General features: G+C 39.0%; 1 protein-coding gene and 1 long non-coding RNA gene across 2 annotated transcripts; one reads left to right on the forward strand and one right to left on the reverse strand.

The window, feature by feature from the left end:
- Positions 1 to 932: 932 nt before the first annotated feature.
- LOC148354631 (uncharacterized) lies at positions 933 to 2104 on the reverse strand. Its single transcript, XR_015852272.1, has 2 exons — positions 1726 to 2104; positions 933 to 1308 (listed from the first exon to the last, which is right to left on the reverse strand). It is a non-coding gene; the product is annotated as an uncharacterized LOC148354631 (long non-coding RNA).
- A 2664-nt stretch (positions 2105 to 4768) lies between these two features.
- uts2d (urotensin 2 domain containing) lies at positions 4769 to 9918 on the forward strand. The gene is made up of 5 exons (XM_088350155.1): positions 4769 to 4915; positions 4986 to 5090; positions 5161 to 5198; positions 5254 to 5341; positions 9647 to 9918. The coding sequence occupies exons 1-5, from the start codon at positions 4819 to 4821 to the stop codon at positions 9670 to 9672; spliced, it is 354 nt and encodes a 117-aa protein (XP_088206281.1). The 5' UTR covers positions 4769 to 4818; the 3' UTR covers positions 9673 to 9918.
- The last annotated feature ends 518 nt before the right edge of the window (positions 9919 to 10436 follow it).

Here is a 10436-nt window from a genome sequence, read left to right on the forward strand (position 1 = left end):
TTCGGGTGTCGTGTTTTATTTACAATATGATTCTTTCATGTGAGATCAGAATGCATTAGTTTTCATCATGCATTATGAGTAATGTCTCCGAATTTCACGTGGAAATACAGTTGAAACAAATTACTATCACATAGTCCACTGCCTTCTCTGTAAACACATATTAAGTAAACTAATTACCTTCTCAAAATGTTGTCCAAATGTGGAGACAATTCTAAAGCATATGTGATGCTGGCCAATAGAAGGCTCTTACAGCCATAAGAATAACATGTCATATTTTTGTATCTATTCACTATCAAATAATTATCCAGAACACATCCTATAATTTCCTGTCTCATATCAACTTGTTGAGCATCCTATACACAGTTGTTTTGTACAATACATCAGCATTAAGTAATTCTTGTTTTTTCCACCCAACCTAAAGGCCACTGTAGAACGTCCCATGGAAGAGCTGGTCACCATCACAGCTACCACGCCATCCACACCACCGGGCACGTCGTTGGCACCTTCTTATCCGGCGCCAAACTCCAAATCACCCAGAAAAAAAAGGAAGCACGATACACTCCTTGACTTTTTGAAAGCGGAGTCTGCCGGAGCGAGGAAAAGGCTCGAAGAAACTGTGGCCAAAACTGAGCGGTTCCCGTCCTTTTTGGGAAGCTCGTGGACAAATTTCCAGAACAGTGACATCTCTGCAATGTTTCCCTTTGTTTTATAAAATGAATTTTTTTTTTTTATTAAGAACTCAATGAAGTTCCAGTTTGTGTTTCCAGCTTTATGGAAGTATTGGTATATTATGTATTTTGGCCCAATTTGAGTTTGTTTTTCTGAAAGTAAACTATTATTTAAGCTGGAGTGATTTGTAGTTGTTTTCTGTCCAACAGTCACATAGTTCACACACAGTATCTCACATCATTATGAAATAAACCACCAAGGTGTTACTCAAAATGAAGATGTTTATTGAATAGTAATGCAGAAAAGCACATAATGCAAATGTGGGTCTGACTTCCAGAGCCTAAAATATGGCTTTTGGGCAATTTATTCCATATTAACTGTGGACAATTCTTTGTACGGTGGACCTGGGAACCCTGAAGACCCGTGACACCACACGGTAGGACAGAGCGTGGACCAGCCAGTACACGTAGATCAGGACCTCCAGCCATGGCCCTGTTCCCTCTTTAGCAGCTCCTGCAGGGCCCACATAACCTTCTTGCTCAACCTTAAGTCCTGAATGAGTTCTGACTCCACATCCAACCATAAGCACAGGATGGGAACATTCCTGTCCAACCTGTCCACGCTTATGGGACAGCCACTCTGGAACACAATAGATAACAAACAATTTAGACATAAATGTGGGCATAGAAAAGAAAAAGACCGCTTTAACTGTGATGTAAGCATCATGAAAAAATGTTGAAATGACCTTTTTATACTCAATGACAACTCTTTTGAATTAAATTCCTTATGAACTAAGGTTTTTGGGTCGTACAGGGAAGTTTGGTGACGATATTATGTCAGCTAAAGGGTCAGGTGGACTGTTCTTGTGTTTGTTTACGTTTCGTCATGTCACAGATTCAAGACCCCTACTATATGTCATAGAATGGCATTAAGATACTAATAAGTAGATTGCCATTTATGTCTACACAAACATAGGGTATTATGTGAACGTGCATTGTATGTTAACTCTTACTGTATTTGACCGAACGGGTCATTTTTTTTAATGAGTGTACGTACCTTGTAAAGATGAATCAGCACTACATAGCGCCGAAGCTGTCTTCAGTATAGCACATTTGTCCTCCGTTGATTGGAGACACGGAAAAGATGATGAGCTTTCAGGCAATCGGTAATAACACAGCAGTAGCGGGCATTTTTAACGTTGCACGAACTCTCCAACTGACACACTACAGGTTGAGACTCGAGTTGTTTACATGTGACGTAGACCAATACGTCACTAAGGTCTACAGCCAATTAATATTACCGCCATCTCCTGGACAGGGGTGGAACCTTGCAAGTCTTGTCCAAACCATCTCCACTTTGCACTCCACTCGCGGAGGGCACTCCTCTATCGAGGGACCTCACTGGAGGGTTCTCAGGGCCGAGTGAGAGAAATGGGATTGGGCCTACGTCTCTCGGCTGGCTTGGGAACGCCTCGGGATCCCGTCGGATGAGCTGGAGGAGGTGGCTGGGAATAGGGACGTCTGGGCTTCCATTTAAAGGCTGCTGCCTCGCGACCCGACCCCGGATAAGCAGAAGATAATGGATGGATGGATGGATGGATAATTTTCTTATCAGGTGGCAATGAGTTTTGGGGCCGTCAGTGAATGAGTTGATATCTACAGGAAGGAAACTTATTTTCAGGAATAGTCGGAAATACTTTTTGTGGGCCAACATGACCCTGAGTTTTGTCCAAACATTGGAAGTGTCATTGTCCACACCTCAATAGTTGGATTAAAAGGGGAAGGATACCATGATGGGGCAAGTATTTTCTCAAACTGTTGGAAAAGGACAGACACAATCAGTATTTTGGGAGAACAATATTACATTTCCTCCTCGAAATTGTGTTATTTATCCCCCAAATAAAACCCTGTATGGCAATGAAACAGTTGGTTACTTTATTTACCTCAGGTTAAGGTTTTGAGTTTTTCCTTGCCCTCATGTAAGTTTTAGATCAGGGGATGGTGTCATAATAGTCGGTAGTTTGCAATAATCTGTGGTCTGTGCAGCCCTTTGACACTCCTTGTGATAAGGGGCTATACAAATAACATGACTTGACTTGGCGTGAATAAACAATAATATACTTGTAAAAAAAGCCAAACATATAACATTTTAAAACCATTTAATGTACCTTCTAGGAGTTCCATTGTTGTTGTTGCTGTTTTCCACTTTTCCTTCTCCTTATCACTCACTTTCTCTGGACACAATATTATGGGCAGATCAAGGAAATAAAACCAACGAAATCACAATAAGATGAGATGTGTCCCTCTTAGACATGCCGATTGACTCAACAAGAAAAGATTGAGCAGGGCATTATTGCCATCGACTATTAAGGTGTGTAATTGAGCATCTGTTTTTTCTTTTTCTTAACATTATTTTGCTAAGGCAAATGCCCGAAGCCCACTAAAAACGGGTTTGCGACCCACCAGTTGATAAACACTGTTCTAAGGCCCGCGAGCCAACTCTTTTTATTAAATTGTCAAAGTCAGAAAAAGTAGATTAGCCCTAAGGGCTGTGGAAATCAAAGAACAACAACATGATTGTCCGATATCGACAATAATGTAATGGTCAATGCATTTAGCAACAGTTCACAATGGTACAATGGAACCTCGGTTTTCGAACGCCTCTCAGTCCGGACAAATCGGTGTTCGACCAAAAATGTTGAGAAATTCTTGCTCCGCTGTTGGGTCAAAAAATCGGAGTTCGAACACCGGTACGCTAGGGTGCGATGCTGAGCGGCGTACGGGTGTTTTAGCCCCTAATTATGCCTCCGAAGAAGGTCGGTGCAAGCAGGACAGGTGAAAAAAGACAATTTGTTCGTACAACTATTGCCTTTAAGAAATAATAGCTAAATATGAAAGAGGTGTACGAATTTCCGATCTTGCTAGTGAATACAGCATGGCTAAATCCACTATCAGTACAATAGTAAAGAATAAGGAGGCTGTGAAATCGAGTGATGCGGCTAAGGAAGATAGCGCTATAAGCAAGCAACTGCCGCAAGTTTTGGGAGGGGTTGAAAAACTTTTGAAGATTTTTCTCTCCCCACCATTCACTACAAAGGTAAGAAATCCTATTTATAATCCTTTTTTAAATTTTTACACTTTCATGTTAGCGTAATCTTTCGTACGGAAGATTACGCTAACGCGAACGTACGATTAGCCTGGGTTAGCTTCATGTTTACGTTCATGGTAAACATTTAGGGTGTTGGAACGGATTAAAACAATTTTACATTACTTTTAATGGGAAAAACAATTTCGGTGATTGAACAAATCGGTTTTCGAACAGGGTTCTGGAGCGGATTATGGTCGAGAACCGAGGTTCCACTGTAGTCAAAATAAGGAACTGGCATCCAATGAAATCTTTTTTTGCAGGTATCCAATATTAAAACCAAAATAAACGTATCAAACTAAGTCCCTGTGTTTCATTTAAATCCAGTAACAGAATAGCTCAAGTGATGGATTTGAGAAAAAAGCTATTTCAAACATAGATGCAAGACATCAACTTGCACTTGACTTAAGGCACGGAAGAACATTTACGACACATTGACCGGCCAAATTCATCCGGTTCCTGCCAGCTCATTTTCTTAACACCTCGCCTGCACCATACCTGACGCACAAAGTACGGTGATATAGTGAGACGCTAGTAAATTGGCTTGCCCACAGTGATAAATGCTCCTTCACCTTCAAATGAGTTCTGCAGCCAAGATTGTGAAGCTCATCTTTGCACTTTGGGAAAGAATCAATTAACTTAGCGCCCAACGACAAAATCCTACGAAGCTACTTAGAAGATTAATCCAAATAAAAGAAAAAGACTCGCAAGTGCCAAAATTAGTGATTCACTTCTCCTAGAACCATCAAGCAGATTGATGACGTCTGGTTTCACAGTGATATAGAGGTACTGGCCTTGCCTATCACGTCATATTTCCGTTGGCCGCGATTGCTGACGACACCAACGTTGACATGTTATTGATTTAGTACGGAAGTGGTAGACTGGCCCCGCCCTCTGGCTTAGAAACCATACATATATCCAAGGGATGGAACCCAAGGAAGAGAATCGCCACCGAGGAGTTGACGCAGTGTTGCATCGAGGAACAACGGGGTTTTTTTCAGTGTCATGGAACAGTTTCGAGTGCTTAATTCAGTTTTGGGACTCCTGGTTTTGTTACTGCTGCAGGGTGTGGTTAATGTCCAAGGGAGGAACTTATACACAGGTATGTCAACTGAGATTTATGACCTGTTCAGATGATTCCATGTTTTGGGATATTTTGGGGTTCTGTGCAGTTAACGGTGTATACAACCCAAAAGACGACACAGATATCCAGAGAAAAATTCTATCTTTGCTCCTGCACAAAAGCCTTGTTCCTTTTGAAAAGAACAATAATCCAGGTGAGCAATGATTGAGGGAACTAATCCAATTGGACGTGAGTCAGATTTTGACTTGTTTTTCTTATGGCAGGTCTGGAACTGGTGGATAAATTAGCTTATTTGGAAGAGGTAAGACTTTTTGTTAGGGATTTAATTTCAACAACTGAACTTTTTTTTTTCTAAGTTGAAGGCACTGAGGGATGATGAGGAATTGGAAAAAGAAATTGCAGCCAATTTAATAGACCGACCAATAACAAGGAAGAGGGGTGAACGTAGGTGGCACTACTTGTTTATACGCATGCTTCTAAATTGTTGTTGTTGTTGACATATTTTTTTCTCAGTTCATGAACTGTTGGTAAAAATACAAAGCTTATCTCCGTACCATCCATTCAACTGTCCTGAAACTTTTGATATTGGCAAGGTTGTAAATTGTCTCTTCTCCCCATGTTTATTTGAATCCGGGTAGAAAGAAGGTAAGTTGTCAAGATAAAGGCTGCAACAATGAGCAGATCACGCCAAACCTTCATTTACAGAATATTCTGAGCATGAATGACTTACAGACAATGGCCGCAGAAAGTTCTCAAGTGCAAAGAGGAAAATGGCTTACATTAATTCTTATACTAACAGGGCAGTCCATAAGCTCAAGAGGAACCTTTAATTACGACAGAATACATGAAGTTATATAAATATGGCTGAATAAATGAAAGTTTTAAATGACTGAAATAATAGGCAACTTACAAACAAAGAAATCATGCAAGCATGAGAAAATATAGGCAGTGACATATTTCAATATTGCACCAGTATATTCAAGAAAAAGAGTAATAATAAGAGAGTACTGTGATAATAATCATTTATAGTTACTCACTAATTCTTCCAAAAAGTAAGTGAGTTAGTAATAGAATTACTCTACAGTAAATGTAACTATTTCCATTACTTTAAAAAGGAGTTGTTGGATGTCAAGTAAGTGAGTTGAAAATGTATGAGCAGTATGTGAGTAGGTTGAATAGAAAAGAACAGACAAGTAGGTAGTTGTGTTATAGAACCTTGTAATATTTATTGCACCTCACCGAAAATGGTAAAATGGTAAATGGTCTACATTCATATAGTCAATGAAGACCTCCCAAAGCACTTTACAATGTGCTTCACACTTACCTATTCATACACTCATACACTCACATACCAATAGGGAGTCAGCCATCTAAGGCCCCTACCTACTTATTGGGGGCTTTAGGGATTCAATGTCTTGCCCACAGATTTATCCTACACTTGAAGTGCAACAGAAATAAACAGTAAAAATGATAATAAAATAACAATCAGCCTTATACAATATAAAGTGAGTTTAATAAATCAAGTCCAACCCTCACTACTTCAGACAACTGCTCAAGTAGACATAGCCTTCTGTACCCCAAGATTTTGTTTATGACAAAAGTCAACTTTTAAAAAATATAAAGTGAATTTCACTCTCGAATAAATCTCTGCTTAGACAACTGCTCAAATGGACATATGCTAGCATACTTCATGTATTTTCACGCAACAAAACTAAATAGATCAACATTATAAAGTGCACATACCACTGCCATGTAAAATAAATAAATCTAATTCTCACAATCTGAGACACTAGTCAAGTAGAAATAGACAACTGCACTTCAAATATTTTGTTCACTGCAAAAGTCAACCGTAAAACAATGTGACAATCCAAATCCTCTTTCTATTACGTGCATTATAATACACAAACTACTTTACCCACAATGCCATATTGTTACTGAGCAGGCGTGATGTGTCCCTTAATGTTTACAGTTGAATGTTATGGTTTACTTGTGACTGATACTAAAGTAAACACGCCTCGTTTCATCCATTCATCCATTACCTGCACAGCTTATCCTCAGTAGGATAGCGGGGGTGCCGGAGCCCATCTCAGCTAACTTCGGGCAGTGGGCAGGGGACACTCTGAACTGGTTGCCAGCCAGTCGCAGGGCACAGAGACAGACAACTCGCTCGCTCAGTCGCAGCGCTGCCTCGTTTCAATTTATTCAAAATAGCACAACGCTTTTGGCCGTCAGTTACGGTAACGGCGTTGTAAAAACGAAAAAAAAAAAAATGTAGTTTGACTATCCCATTAGAGATAAAATATGATGCCGCCACTTGGTACAAATTTATCAGAGATCACGATTTGAACACCGAATTGATCCAGAAACTAAGCATTTTTCCCCATACTAAGTATTGGTACTTATTTTGGTCCATTCTTACACATTCCAAAATACCCAAAATATGAATAAAAATATACCTAAAATACAACCATTATTCCCCAAAATATCAATAAAACGTGTACCTAAATTACAAAAATTATTAAAATGTGTCTATTATAAGGATTAACTATAACAAAGATAAAACAATTTTAGACCATTTAAAACCATTTATTGTACCTTTAAGCAGTGGTTCGATGGCGGAGATATTTTTTTCTCTCTATTCATCCATGAGTTGATGGGAAAAAGCCAAAGCTTATCTTGGTCCTGTCCCCTCAACTGTATATTCAAGAGAGAAAATAATAAAAACGGAGTTTTAAAATAATAAAACAATTTACATTATATCAAATTTTTCAAAGGAACTTTTTTTGGAATTTCATTATCTTATTCACAAGGCATACATTTATGAAACAATCAAAATTTAGCTTAACACAAAATCATATCTAAATGTATAAATTGTCATTTCTCATCACGCTATCCGATTTTACATAGTCACAAAAGAAATTGTATACACAGGGTTCCTACAGGTTAAGGCAAGTTAAATTCAAGACTTTTAAAGACTATTTTAATGCCTTTTAAAATCAAATTTAAGACCCCAAAACACGATTGAAACAAACAAAAATATACAAATATTTCTTGCACACAATTACATCATGCCTCGTGCACATTACCTGGCACAGCTTTTAGCCATGCCGAAAAACGTTCGCCCGAAAGCCACTTCTTAGTAAATAGACGATTTCTCATCGTCCAAATCAAACGTCTGAAGTTGCCATTTGTACTGTATTGTGTGTAGACCTGCTCTGAAATGCTTGACTGAAACCACATCACTGTTTAAATAGTTATTTTATTGTGGTCACACAATGTTACCACAAAAGTAAATTTTGAATTATTAAAATATACCAGCTCGGTGGCCTTGCATACCAGCTCGGTGGCCTTGGATACCAGCTCGGTGGCCTTGGGGGTATGGCGCCAGCCCCGAGACTAGGAGGTTGTGGTTCAAGCCTCGGCCGAGTCATACCTAAGACTGAAACATTGGTACCCGTTGCCTCCCTGCTTGGCGTTCAGCATTAGGGGTTGGAATTGGGGGGTTTGGTCACCTAATGACTCCCAACACCTCAGTTGGGTTGAGCGAGGGGGCTGGGAATCCCCTCCTCTGAATCAATCTCCCAAAAAGAGTCAGAAATGACTCTAGCCACCTCCCATTAGGGGGATATGGCTGTGGTATGTATATATATATATATATATATATATATATATATATATATATATATATATATATATATATATATATATATATATATATATAAATGTTACTAAATCCTTTTAGTTGAAAAATAAATCTTATTTCTGTGTTAATACTTTTAAGACTTTGGAAAATTGGATTTAAGACATTTTATTGCCAATTAATACCTTATATTTAGAATGAATTCAATGCCTTTTAAGACTTTTCAAAGATCTGCAGGAAACCTATAGATAGATGCATGTCCAGGCGCGCCAGGCACAGACCACATCAGGAGTTCTAGCTGTCTAGTGCATACCCCCAAAAAAGTGTATTTTGGACACGATCTTTCATCTTAATCTGGTCGTATACAATCAATCAATTGCACTGAATACCCAATTTGATAACGTCGGCGTAATATTCTTTGAGTCCTCGATATCCAGGGCTGTCAGGCACAAATCCCACCAGGAGTTCCGACTGTCTAATACATACCTTGACGAAAGGTGTAACAATAATCAAATAGACATCCTCTGAGTCTTTGATGTCTAGGGGTGCCATTCACCAGATATCTGACAAAAGGTGTTTTTGGAAACACTCTTTTTTTCAACTCCTCTGGTAGCTTAGATTCTATCAATTGCCCTGAATTCCAAATTCAATAATTAACATTAGCATGATAATCATCAGATAGACATCCACTGAGACCTTGGTTTACAAGACGTGCAAGAGAGAAACAATAACGAGAGTGCGGCAGTCTAATTTACCCTGACGAGAGGGTGTCTTTTGGACACACTCTTTTTTCTTTTAAAATCTCCTCGTGGAATTCCATATATTTCACAGAATTCACATTCCATTAGCTTGACAATCATTAGATGGACATCCTGTGTCCTCAATGTTCAGGGGTGCTGGACACAGAGTACACCAGGAGTTTCAAATATACTGTCCCGTACCCTGACACAAAAGTGTCTTTAAGATATGATCTTTCATTTTTTTCTAGTGGCATATAGTCTATCAATTGAACTGAATGCCCAATCTACTAATATCACTGTAGCAGCAAGTTGTGTCTTATGAACTGCAGAGTTAGATTTTAGGTCACAGCTCATTCTTTCTGTCTTCAGCTTGTTTCTGGAAGTATTGTGTGTGAAATGGGGGACTCTGAGGACCGATATGAAACCGTGCTGTAAATCCTGGCAAAGCCTTAAGAAGCCACACCACCGTTTATTCCAGCAATAGAAGATACCGCTGTTTATCATCCTTGTCAAGAGATCACCACCGAACAACTGCTGATGTATGTTGATATCATCCAGAAAAAAATGTCAAACTCAACAAGGTTTATTATTTACCTGTTGCTATTGTGAGTTTTAATGTTGCTTTCTTGTGGCAGGATGGAGCTCTGCATTTTTGTGAATTGCCAAAAAGGATTATATCTGTCTTTGGTCGTAGAAAAGCTGTTTCTTTGAAATAGAATGAATCAAAATCTGAATGTGAGTGTGTTTTATTTGACATACCTGAGTAACTGGTATAAGCCAACAATTGAAAGAGTTGCTGTGAAAAGACCTGCATCACACAACACAATCAACACAAGCAGTGACACAAACGTTCAATAAATACCTACAAAATGGAAGAATGAGATGGGAGTAGCTCATTGAATAAGATTTAAAGCCGCCCGACAAAGGCCGCAAATGTATGTCCTAATTCAACAAATTGTGTAACTTTTCTATACCAGACATGCACAAAGTGTAGAGTACATGTATTCATGTTTTGTACCCCTTTAGCAAGTAATTGAGGCCGTTTAGGGAAAAAAATCACTGCTCTCACACTTACTATCATTCCCCCTCACATATACTACTATAGTCACGCCACTTACTGTCAAACTCACTCACGTACACTACTCTAGTCAAACACTTA

The sequence above is a fragment of the Urocampus carinirostris genome, chromosome 12 (assembly GCF_059441175.1).
Source record: "Urocampus carinirostris isolate Australia breed hairy pipefish chromosome 12, RoL_Ucar_1.0, whole genome shotgun sequence".
Taxonomy (NCBI): Eukaryota; Metazoa; Chordata; class Actinopteri; order Syngnathiformes; family Syngnathidae; genus Urocampus; species Urocampus carinirostris.

What these genes read in the sequence shown, in the direction of transcription:
- uts2d (XM_088350155.1), top strand. Translation starts at nt 4,819, where the DNA reads ATGGAACAGTTTCGAGTGCTTAATTCAGTTTTGGGACTCCTGGTTTTG. An exon ending in AATTAGCTTATTTGGAAGAG is followed by an intron (nt 5,199 to 5,253) that starts GTAAGACTTTTT and finishes TTTTTTTCTAAG; the next exon opens with TTGAAGGCACTGAGGGATGA. An exon ending in AACAAGGAAGAGGGGTGAAC is followed by an intron (nt 5,342 to 9,646) that starts GTAGGTGGCACT and finishes TTCTGTCTTCAG; the next exon opens with CTTGTTTCTGGAAGTATTGT.